A 12,458-nucleotide genomic window follows, 5' to 3' on the forward strand; every position below is an offset into this window, starting at 1 on the left:
TGATAAGATAGGCAGCCGTTCAAAAGCATGAAACCAATAGCTTTTTAGCAAGGAAGATTGAAACAACAAGGTGTTGCCTACTAAAGTGATTTGTCTATTCTTCCTCTCAGCTTTCCCATTTTGCTATGGAGTGTAAGGACATGAGCATCTGAATAGAATTCCACAACTATTCAAATGAGACTAGAAGTCACCCTTAGCTAGTTCAAGTGCTCCATCACTTTGGAAGCATTTGATAGAGGATGAGAGCAATTTTTCATAATGTCTCTGAAAATGTTTAAAACACCTCAAGCAGTCTGATCTTTGGTGCATATGATAGATCCAAAAAAAATCTATTGTAGTCATCAATGAATAGGATGTAATATCTAACACCTGTTTTAGTAGTGACAGGTGTTGGCCCCCAGACATCACAATGGATTAGCTCAAGAGGTCCATGAGTGATGCTCTCTAACTTTTACTCAGTTGGCAAGAGGAACATACAACAAAAAGTCTCTTGAAGTCAGCTAAATCATATTTTTACAGAAACACAAAAATTGCTTACAATTTTATGCTGATAATTATGTTATAGTGAATACTAGGGTATATCTCGTGCCCTAAGGCACGGACAATTGTATCAATCAAATGTACGAAATTTATTGTTATATTTTATTAAGAGAGAGATTTTTATTAGTTATTATTTGTTTGTTTATTTTATCTTAAATTAGTTATTATTTTATTTAGAGAGAGAGATTTTAATTTCTTTTTTTAATCCTTGAAATTTATTTTGTTTTTTTTTTCTTAAATTAGAATTTTTATTTCTAAGAAGGAAAGGATTATTGTTTTTTAAATAGGTAACTTTATTTCTACGAAAGACTATATTTTAAATTTTTAGAAGGGCTTCTAGACAATATCCTTTATTAAAAAAAAGATGTTTGTCCCAGTCATCGTTTTCCCCTCTGTTTTATTATATAGATATAGATTTAGTAAAATGACATCACATTAATTTTAGTTTTGGTGAATATTTTTTTTTTTTTTTTTTGTTAAGGGTAGTTTTGGTGAATATGATAAATATAAAATTGAACTTATCGGTTTACTCCAGCCAATTCAAATTAGATGAGTCCCATTAAACAAAAATAGAAAAAAAAAAATCACATTCCTTTCTTCTTCTTATTTGTTTTTCATTTTTTCCCCATATTGGCATCTTCACAATAAGGAACTTATTACAATAGTAACTACACACCACATTTCAACAAAATAAAAACTACACATAACATAGGCCCATTGCTAAAGCCTTTTCATTAGATAAGAACTCTAGATGTAATTGAGTTCTTCATGGAAATGGAAACCCATACGAGAACAAGGACTAACACGTTATTCACAGTATTCTGATGGTCTTGTGAGATAATAACAAAAAAAGAAAACTACAAAACAGTAACATAAGGGATCGTTCTTGATGTTACCTCATCAAGGCTATAGGAGAGGTGGATCGTACATACCGACAAGAAAACCAATAACAATCCAAAACATGAGCATAGCGATTATCCCAGTCCTCAGAAAACGTTCTGGATTACTCCTTACTGCAAGATCTGAGAAATGACGATTCCTACCTAAGGATGGAGGCTCATTACTTGTGGGATCCGTGCTACGGTAGCGCACCATGTTAGGTTTGTCAGTGGTTGAACACCTGAGACAAGTACACTTGCCACCAAGATATGAAGGAAGATCTTGAATGTACTCGAAGAGAACATTTTTGTATATTTTACCTTCAATCAACTTATTCCGAGTGATTGGTTTTAGATCCTGTAAAAGCCGTCAAGAGATAAGAGTTTTGGAGACATGTAAGTGGAAAAGAAAATAACAGATAAACGGTATCAAAGTACAGATAAGAGCAAGAGTTCAACTCAAAATCATCTTAAGCCTGTTCAACATGGACATTAAATCAGCCTGAGCAAGTCATTCAGATGAGCCAGACTCGCGATTTAGATGAAAATCAAACATTCTGATATCTGACTGGAGTCAATTCAGATCTCAAGTCAATTTTCAAATCTGAATTTGGAAAAAAGAAAAAGAAAAACAACACCTTACTTGAATAAAAGTTTGGACGATTACTCGAACATCTGGAGGTAGCTCTACCAGAATTAACCAGCCAAGGCAGTTAGGGTAGTTATCTTGCATGATGGTAGAACAAGATCTCAGTATTTGCATGGGAAGCTTAGATGGAGATAAGCCTTCACAATCCACTACAACTGTAATTTGAGGATCTTTTTTATTGACCATTCGCAGGATTCCCTGTTCTACCTGAGATACTGCCGAAGAAACAAGATTCACATATAGATAGCGAACATATGACTTACAGGCCTGGACCAGTTTCCGGTTCTTAGCCTACTCTTAACTAGGTGGTAGAAAAAAATTTGCACCATAACTCCATTCTCAAAGGTACCATAAATACCATTTGATTATTTATCAATTTCTGTCGGAAATGTACCGACTTGGTAGAATATGACTTGAAGAGCTAAAATTTATACTTATGTTATAACTATTAAATAATAAAAATTCGTACCAATTGCTTGAGCAAAACGAGGTTTATCTGGAGACGATAAGCTGTTGCAAGCAAATCCAAGACGAATAAAAAGGCAGGGCCGGAGCTTTACATCGTATCCATGCCAGAACAAAAATTTTGACCACATTTCAAGATCTTCTACCGAAAGAATATGATAAGTCTCTCTCCACCGAATAGTCTTTTTTATTGACAGAATCAAGCATGAAAAGTTACCATCTGCTGCAGTATAGAATCTACGGAGCTCATCCTCATTAATCCTGCATAAACTTAAATTTTCATAAAGGAAGCAAACTATATAAAGCGAAGAGGTGCCCGCACGTGCGTGTGAGTGACAGAGGGTGATCTTAGGGGAGTTAAATGGATTATGTGATAAAAGAGAAAGAGTTCAGAAAAGTATTTCTTCATTCAGAGAACTAAAATTAATTATTACAGATATTGATCTCCTCTATTTATAGAGTTAGAGAGACGAGGAAGATGGGACATAACTAACTTTCTCTCTCTAGAAAGTTTGTTACGAACAGACTTTAACAACCTTTCATGGGTTCTGTTAGAATTATACTAATTCTATAGCACCCCTATGACTTGTTTATCATTTACCTTTACAGCACAGTGACACTCTTCTTTTCAACCATTAGATTGAGCTTATTTATCAGATAATCATAAAACAAGTTGCAGATTCCAATTACACTAAAAACAGGAGATTCATGAAAATAAAGTTATCTCTCGCTCCAAATGTTAAGATTAAAATTCACAAAATTTTGCGAAATTACCCACGGCAACACAAAATAATACACTCACCTTAGTCAAGCAGAATACAGATATACAAAGATTACGGGGATTTAATAGTCAACTAAGTTTTCAGACGATGGTTTTATTTAAAATGCTCTGCCAAATATTTGGGAAGTCACTATAGTTAATTTTCATCCCACTGATTAAAAAAACTTCCCCACCAGAGTTGATATGATTGATATGGGAACATGACATGTAAAAGAAGTATCAGAAAAATGAAGACTAACTAAATTATCCTGATATATATAAGACAATCTGGTCAACTGCTGACACATTATAATGGAAAAAAGAATGTACCTTTCTGGTAAAGCAATCCCCTGATTTTCCAGCTCCTTGTGCAATTGGACTAACCAATTTTCACGTTCTGGACTTTGATGAGCTTGGTCGCAAATGTCGATTGCTCTGAGCAAACGGAAAATAAGTAAGAGAGTAAATGACTGCAGTAGAGGATTGATATCAATCACAAATCGGGAGAAACTTAACTCAGAGTGATGTACAAAATGAGCAAGGGAAAACGACTAAGTGATGACTTCCAACTATTGGCATCCTTAGTGGACAGGAAATCAAAGTCTAGAACGCCCATAATATATTAATTAACTCGGATGCCAAAATGAGCCCCAGTCCAGAAAGATTTCACTAGATGATAAATACAATCACAAGCAAACAAACAAGCAACGGGCGGCTTGGAATAATGTTATGAAATGAGCATAAGCTCACAAATTTATACTTAAACACTCTCACTACCATGGTTGACCAAAATCAAGATCTTCCACCATTCAAATTGGAAATGTGTCCAAATCAGCCTGATAAAACCTAATATATCCCATTGGCTATTACCAAATCAGAAAAGAAAATTCCTGCCAACAAGCATCTAAGCACATTCTGAAGGTTAAATATATAGGTCAACATATAACATGTCTAATCCCATACTACTTGTATAACACCGAATAGGTGAACAAGCAGAAATTTCAATAACACAAGTGAAGTATAAAATTTATTCTGAGAAGACGCTTCATAAAAAAAATACATAAGAGCAGTGACGACACTTCAAAAGTAGATCACATAAAGAATCGTCTATACTCAAAAAGTCAGTGACTAATATTTTGATTTTCTAAATTAATTTGTAGGAGTGCAAGATAAGCTCAAGGTATGTGCTTAAAATAACTGACCAATGATACCTTGTATCCTCGGTTGATGGTGTAACAGATGGTTCTGAACATAGTTGAGATTCTTCAGAATCAGTAATATCGTCAGTGTTTTCTTCATCATAGTCGGACTGGTCAGATAAAGCAGTTGCAATTGATAGAAAAAATAATGGCTTCGACAATTTCTAGAAAAGTAAAAAAAAAAAAAAGGAAACAAAGAAAGTATCAGGACAACAGATATCCGCAGAAAAATAATCAAAATCATGGACAACGAAGGCCTGCATAAAATACAAAGAAATATAAGTTACATTATCTGAAACTTTGTGAATATGAGTTCATTTATGATGTCAAGAAAAACACTTAGACGGTCATGGCAGTTACCATTTATTAGAGATAGACCTGCCCTGATATCTGCAAGCATACAAATAAAGCAACTCTATCTACTAGGTTAAGCTTTTACCGGGTAGTTGCCTAATTGTACAGAATTAGAAGTTCATAAAGGTGAATTCATGTCAAGGGTTACGCTCTGGTTCATGCCCAGTCGGAGTAGTAGCGACCATTCCAGTTTACCCTGAATGGGATATGAAAGAGGTGAGAAATTTGGGGTATTCCAACCCATGTCATGAGTAAGGACCGACCAATGCCATGATTGTTTATTCATTTTGCTAAACGACTAGAATGCATGGTTTGAATACTAGCATGATTTGTGGTTCGGACTTACAATGTTTTCATCTAAACCAAATAGAGTGTTTGCCGCAAGTTCTCTTAAAGGAAAAAAAAAAAAACGTATTTCCTGAAACGGGAAACTCCTAAATGAGTTCAAACTCCCTGCTACAGCAAAAACGAATTAACACCGAAAACATATAACGTTATCATGACAGATAAAGAATGCCCTAAACCATCTTAAACACGAATTAATGTACCGAACTCTGTAGGATTTACGGAATCGTTGATTTAAATCTAATGCCTCTATTCAAGTCGAACAACGAAAATTAAAGGGAAACAAGTGTACTACAGTTCTTGGATGTTTACAACTGATAAAAATGGAAAGTTTGGAAGATTAAAGCCAAAATATAATCAAAAATGAAAGTAAGGGCAGAGAAATGAGAGTGTAATCAACCTGCATACCCAAAACCAATCCCTTGAAAGGTGCCCCCCATCTTTGAATCCATTTAAATGGAGGATAACAAAGAATTTGCAATGCTTGAAGACCTTGCCAAGCAAATGGAAATTTGGCATTTGAAAGCCTTCGAATCAATTCAAGACCTGCAACTTTCACTAAAAAGATCGCTACATCACCCACATGCTCCCGTCTTAAACCACATTGCTTCACCAAAGGTGTACGCTTGAAGATCGATGGGACAGAAGCAACTAAAGATCTGCTTCCTGAACACTTTTTACTATTTGAAACTTGAGGTTTCTTCATCGAAGAAGAATTACGTGATGGGTCTTCCATTTGAAGAAACTGGTATCTGGAATTCAAAACCATGAAATAGGAAATCAAAACGTTTAATAATTTAACAAGAAAAGAAGTAGCTACTGGGCAATTAAGCATTAGATATTACCCTAGTTGGCGGTGTCTGACCGAGCAGCCTAATTGTCTTACCTTGACGAAACCTCTAAATCTAAATTCTGTAACCTAATTATTGAAGATGTTCTAATAACAAATCAACAATTCAGAATGAAGAAGGAAAAGGTTATTAGTAAAATTTGCCGCCAGTTCTTCTATCATCATCGTTCTCTCTCCCATGTGGTTTGTGTTCTAGGCCCAAAATGGAACAGAAGAAGAAGGGATAATAGTAGTTTCTAGTCGGTATACCAAAATGAAAAATAAAAAGTAAACTGGATTTGGTGGGGGCATTCCGAGAATTGAACTCGGGACCTCTCGCACCCTAAGCGAGAATCATACCACTAGACCAAATGCCCTCTTTTTGTCTTGTCTTGTCTTTTCTAGAAATACTCTTTAATCCTTCGCCGGGGTATTTAGAGAGAGAGAGAGGAGAGATAAAAAAAAGGCCAAAACTATTTACAAAGCTACTTTGGCTATTTACAAAGCCCAAAAGTTGGAATCTTTTCACTTTCTCTGTAAATAAGACTTTGCTATTTACAGAGCATATAGGGACTAAAATCAAACTTTGATAAGGATTGGGCTGAAAAAAATATATTGATTATTAGAAGATATTTTATTTCCTTCATTCCTAAATCCCACCACCACAACTATGAACAATCAACTCACAATCACCTACTAGAAACATCAGTAATAAAAGAACTAACAATGAGGAAGGTACATTAATGGAGGAGCTTGGTGGTCAAGAGACTTCATTAATGGAAGAGTTTGATGTTGAAGAACTCAATTACAACTCTTCATTGGACTCATATAACAACTTTCTAAGTGAAGACATAACTTTAGAAGTAAGATAAACTAATTTGTGGTGGTTATTCTAAAAAAGAACTCAGATTTCTAAGTCAACATTCTAAGTGAACAACCCAAATTTTCGGTGAAATAATGCTTAGAACGATGAACGTTTTCGGCCGATTTGATGTTTAATTTTTCAACATTTTCGGTCATTTTAATTTTTCAACATTTTCGGTCAATTTGGTGTTTAAATTTTCAACATTTTCGGTCAATTATTTTCAACATTTTCGGTCATTTTAATTTTTCAACATTTTCGGTCAGTTTGATGTTTAATTTTTCAGCATTTTCGGTGGGGGGACCTATTTCTAAAATAGAGGGTTTATTCTAAATAACTAATAAATTGTGATAAAGTCAAAAGATTTGTAAATAGGAAAAAGTAGATCTGTAAATAGTCGCTTGTAAATACGCATGTAAATAGCACTTAATAGCTCTGTAAATAGCACCCGCCAAAAAAAAAATTTAGAGAGAGAGAGAAAATAATTTTTCTTTAAATGTTTGAAGGTCGCCGGCCGACGACCTTCACCGGTGAAGACGATGAGGTGGCGAGAAGATGAGGTGACAGAGAGAGATGATGACTGGTTAATAGTGTTATAACGGTAACTCAAAAAGGAGGTCATCTGGATATTTTTGACAAAGTAAAGTTGGGGGCTAATTGAGAAATAACCCTTATTTTAAATAAGGTATACTGTTTTCTGTACTCCAATTTATTTTCTTATGCCATAGACATTTAGTCAGTAGAGGTAGAGTAAAAATGGCAGCGATATTTGGAGAAGATACCTTCGTTTTTCTTATTATAGTGCATTGGGGAGAATAAAGTGGGACTCTGAAACTTCAACGTAGTTTCAGTTTTTAAGGAGATGTGTAAACAACTGCTTCAATTCCAACAAGATATGGATATGTATTGTGTCATAAAAATCTTTTATATAAACTTGTCTATAAAATCCTAACCAGAATCATAAGGGCAAGTCCGGTGAGATGGGGCTCCTAAATTTGAGCTGGGAGTCCCACTCTCCCAGGCTCCCTGCCCCAAATGTGACCGTTGAGGAGTTTCCCAACGGTCACATTTTAATTTTTTTCTAAAATATTATCAAATTTTATATTTGAAATTTATAATCTATAGTTGAAATTAATAATTTATAGTTGAAATTGAAATCAAAAGTCCGCACACGTACATCACACACATACATAATTTGGTTTTGGGAGTACTTGTTCGAAGCCCGACATTAGAGTTTAAAAAAGTAAGGGAGCCCGAACCCTTACATTGGACTTGCCCTAAGAAATGAACGTAGAATATATGCATCCACAGCATAAACCCTAAACTACAAAACTAACAATGCCTAAAACCCATATTAACAAAAAAAAAAAAAAAACAATGCCTAAAACCCTAAATCAATTAAAACTACAAAGTTCTCGCAAGCTTTAATACTGTATTAACTTGTCTGATCATTAGGTCAAGCAAGCTGTAATACATGACCATATTAATTCATCATATCGGTAAAGACTTGTGGTTTAAGTGGTACCCACACCTTAATCAACTTTTCATTGTCACAAGTGAACAGAGATGGGATAAACTAACATAATTATAGCTCTAAAGAATTTTCATTACAACATTTTGCTTATCATTGAAAAATATTATTTTTGTATCACTTTAATATGTTCTATACTATATCATATCTATATTGTGTGTCAAAGGGTAGATTTTTTTTAGCAAATTAGCTTCTTTGCTCTATGGATCAAGACCTAGTCTTTTGTTTTTCATAAGCCATAACTGTAATAGACAAACCAATTATTAGCATAGAGAGTGTGACAAGAGTCATTAATCATGCCCCGAGAATTTCGACTACTTATTTGGGAAATATGAAAACAAATCAACAAAAATAGCAGAATACGAGTGGCAGTAAATCCTTCGTTTTCAAGTACAATAACTATATAACAAATCAAGTGAGCAACGGAACAAGTTTTCCACTTATTCTCTATTTTGTATTGAATCTCTAAACTTGTAATTCGATAAATCAGATGTCGAATTAGTGGATTTTTTTGTTTCCCTTGTTATCTATTTTGGCCATACCATCTACTTGAAGATCTGATATTTTAATCTAGTTTTCTCATCAAATTCAAATGGTGAAAGATCTATGCAAGATTGACAACTTTAACACTATAATGATGATAAAGAATAAGACAAACCATGTTCCCTAATCTCATCATTTTTAATCTGTATGTAATTAGTCTCTCTTCCCACCTTTAACAAACATCCCCCAAAATTTTTCAAGTGAAGTCATGATTGGTATCTATATTGAATTGGTTAAAAATGGTTTTTGATGCTCGAAAGTTTCCAAACACCTTCACCACTCAAATCATTTCCTCCATGCACAAGATTAGACCTAACATGAAGATAAATGAAGTTCTCATCCATCTTCTCTTGGCAATTCTCCTACTTAGACCTCTTTTTGTTCAAGCTAATCTTGAACCAGGCAAGACACTCAACTTGTAGACGTCTTACCTGTTACTCTACCGCGTTCCATTATAAGCTTCTCGGTATCTTGGTGTTTCAGGCTCACTACATAATAGACAAATAACTTAAGTTTGTATAGTTTTATTTTACGTTTCGACAAAAAACTAAATTTGGGATTTCAACTTCTTATATACTCTCACTATGTCTTATGATGTATAGATGATTTTAAGCTTGGACGTGCAAAACACATATTTCGTTCACAGCGTGGACTTGCTATAGCTACTCAGGTAAAATTTATGACTATAATTTCTTACTTAGAATAAGTCCCTTTCTTCTTTCTTGTATTTTACGTAATAGATCGAAAATGCTATTATTTGAATTGTTCTTGTAAATTTTCTTGTGAAAAGGAGAATACAAGAATGCAGGTAGAGGAGAGTAAGATTCGTAAGGTTCCATCTGGACCCAGCCCAATTGGAAACCGGCATCCACCATCTAAGCCGTGAATGGCTAGGTGGAGACTTTTTCTGCGTATGAGTAGAAGCCGCAGTGGTGATGTATCTATCTAGTCGAGTGCGTAATGTTTATGTTTTTCAGTAAGTGTGTGACATGATGTATGGGGTATTCATAGAAGAAATAAACTAATTTAAGATTCGGATTATTAAATCTTGGGTTTGATAAATTCTACATGACTTGATTAGAGTATTTTATTCCATGCATGACTTGATTCATAGAAATTCCTATTAGAAAGTATTAAGTTCACTTCAACCACATGTATACTAGTACAATGCCATGTTATTTGGTTTTTGGGCTGCAAGAACATGTGATCTTTCGCCATTTTGGCACTACAAAAGTGCTTGAATTCTAATATTGAGTGAAAGGTTGCACCTACAGATTCCGTATTACAGGCCAATCCTACTCCACTAGTACCAATAGGCAGCATAGTGGAAGAAGCACTACACCTAGCAATCAACAACATGAAAACTTTCTTATAGTTTTAAATTAACCCTTTCCTTATTGGGATCGGAACTAACAAGAATGGCTGGGACAAGAAACATCCATCTCGTTCACACTTTGGATACCCATGCTGCCCTTTTCTCACCTGTTATATTTACTAGTAAAAATTGACTTACAAGAATTTGCAAAGTAAGCCAATAATCAGAAGGGAAACAAAAAAAAAACTATATACTGATCAAACTCAATATGTTAAGATATAGATGCTCACTAGTTCAAGCTAGAAGCAGTGAACATATCGATAAACAAGATTTGGTTATAGTGTATACTGTATAGTGCCTTGGGCTTGATCTTTTGTACCTAAATAAGTGTTTTCAGCTGTCCCTAGGAGCATAGGCCTGTATTACCATATATGGTAAATACTCTTTGAAATATTAGCTGAAGATTTTGAGCCATTTTACGAAATCCATCACAGAAATCTCCTCTGGAGACTAGAAAAGGAACTCCAATTATTCAATCAATCACAATAAAGAAAGGCAAGGTTAAATATTTCGGCAGTAGTTATGGTAGGACTATGACACGCTTATAATATGTACGTTTTTATACTTTTTCTCATCAACCCTCATTTTTTATCACTTACAGTTCATGCAAATTTATGACTCCCTTGACCCTCCAACCATGACTGAGAAGTGCACCCACTGACAAGTGCTGAATAAACTTGATAAGATATTGGATCTTCAACTATTATGGAGTTACACGTTATCGGCAATTTTCAACTCAACGCATCTAGTACCTCATACAAGTGTTGTTCATGCGACATGGGGATATTGCGCTTATTCAACTAGTAGTGATCATCTTTTTTCTACTTTTGTATCTCACAACTACAATTATTTGCTGGAGTAGTATCTTACATATAGTCGAGATAATCAAAAAATTACCTTTCCACAGAGAAGTTATGAATCAGAACAGATTTTCGAGCTTGGCAGAGGACATGTCTAAGCCATAAAATTAGTTCTAACCACAAACCACGCCTAGCCGAAAACTTGACCCCTACTTAAAGGTTTAAGTTATATTATGTATATGGACTTGCAAGAAACAAATAAGCAAATTCTCGTTTCCATGATTTATTTCCTAGTAACAAAGAGAGGTATCAGTAAAATTGGAATAACATTAAACAAGTATTTCAATTCATCACAGTTCAAAATTACATAGAGAACAACTTCCATGGCATCACAAATCAAAGCAGACCACCCTCTGCTCTTCTGTATCGTGGAGTCCGAGGCAGGCAGGTAGCAACACCACTACTCCCACCAGAATCTGAATCTGCAGGAGCAACAGCAGCAGCTTCGGCTATAGAAATATATAATAATATTTTAGCTTGGTTAACAAACATTTGAAGTCAAAGGAAAAAAATTATAGAAATATTGAATAGGATCTATCTCTTGAATGTGAATTTAGCAATGATGTGGATGAGTTTGCAATTAGGATGTAATAGGATACGTGATACAAGATGAGCCCGAGAAAAGAGATACACGTGTAACAAGTGTATGTACGAGGCGGATCGAGAAGACGAGATCTGACGATCAAGAATAATTCAGAATATTTGAAGATATATTCCAAGATATATGAAGATCCAGAGATATTTAGTTTCATGTAATTAGGATTATTGTAATTATCTTTATATTCCTTCCTAGTTTAGTTAGGAGAAACTAGCAAATCCTAAACCCTAAGGCCATGTTTGGCATGCGGGAATGAAATGTGATTCTCGGGAATGTCAATCCCGTAATGAGATTCCTGAGAATCAGATTACTTAGTTTAATGTTTGGTTCGACCAGAAATGGGAATTCTATTCCTGATGGATTCCTAACTTTGTGTTTGATTTGTATAGGAATGGGAATATAAATTTTTGTAAAAGTTCCCTTTTACCCTTACTTAAACTACATAAAATACACATTAACTTTGTTATATATTAAAATCAATATTTATTTAAAGATAATAAATAAAGGTCTTAATAAAAATTTATCTGAAATAAAATTGTGCTCATAAACCAAAATAAAATTTATCTAAAATAAAATTTTGTTCATAAACCTAAAAAGTACTTATTAATACCAAATCTTACAAAAAAATTAGACTAAATAGTTTTTTATATCTACGACCTATTTTTTTTCC

At 34.3% G+C, this 12,458-nt stretch overlaps 1 protein-coding gene, 1 long non-coding RNA gene and 1 other non-coding gene across 3 annotated transcripts; 1 reads left to right on the forward strand and 2 right to left on the reverse strand.

The window, feature by feature from the left end:
- Positions 1 to 1,099: 1,099 nt before the first annotated feature.
- Positions 1,100 to 6,370, reverse strand: LOC147558448 (uncharacterized). The gene is made up of 7 exons (XM_086660115.1): positions 6,077 to 6,370; positions 5,591 to 5,942; positions 4,504 to 4,655; positions 3,623 to 3,727; positions 2,537 to 2,793; positions 2,062 to 2,282; positions 1,100 to 1,776 (listed from the first exon to the last, which is right to left on the reverse strand). The coding sequence occupies exons 2-7, from the start codon at positions 5,924 to 5,926 to the stop codon at positions 1,447 to 1,449; spliced, it is 1,401 nt and encodes a 466-aa protein (XP_086516241.1). The 5' UTR covers positions 5,927 to 5,942; positions 6,077 to 6,370; the 3' UTR covers positions 1,100 to 1,446.
- On the reverse strand, positions 6,325 to 6,396 carry TRNAP-AGG (transfer RNA proline (anticodon AGG)). Its single transcript has one exon. It is a non-coding gene; the product is annotated as a tRNA-Pro (tRNA).
- A 3,165-nt stretch (positions 6,397 to 9,561) lies between these two features.
- On the forward strand, positions 9,562 to 10,001 carry LOC147558450 (uncharacterized). The gene is made up of 2 exons (XR_015233838.1): positions 9,562 to 9,625; positions 9,746 to 10,001. It is a non-coding gene; the product is annotated as an uncharacterized LOC147558450 (long non-coding RNA).
- Positions 10,002 to 12,458: the final 2,457 nt, after the last annotated feature.

This window comes from Eschscholzia californica, unplaced genomic scaffold (assembly GCF_041429995.1).
Source record: "Eschscholzia californica isolate CP2 unplaced genomic scaffold, dmEscCali1.0.p SCAF_2, whole genome shotgun sequence".
NCBI lineage: Eukaryota > Viridiplantae > Streptophyta > Magnoliopsida > Ranunculales > Papaveraceae > Eschscholzia > Eschscholzia californica.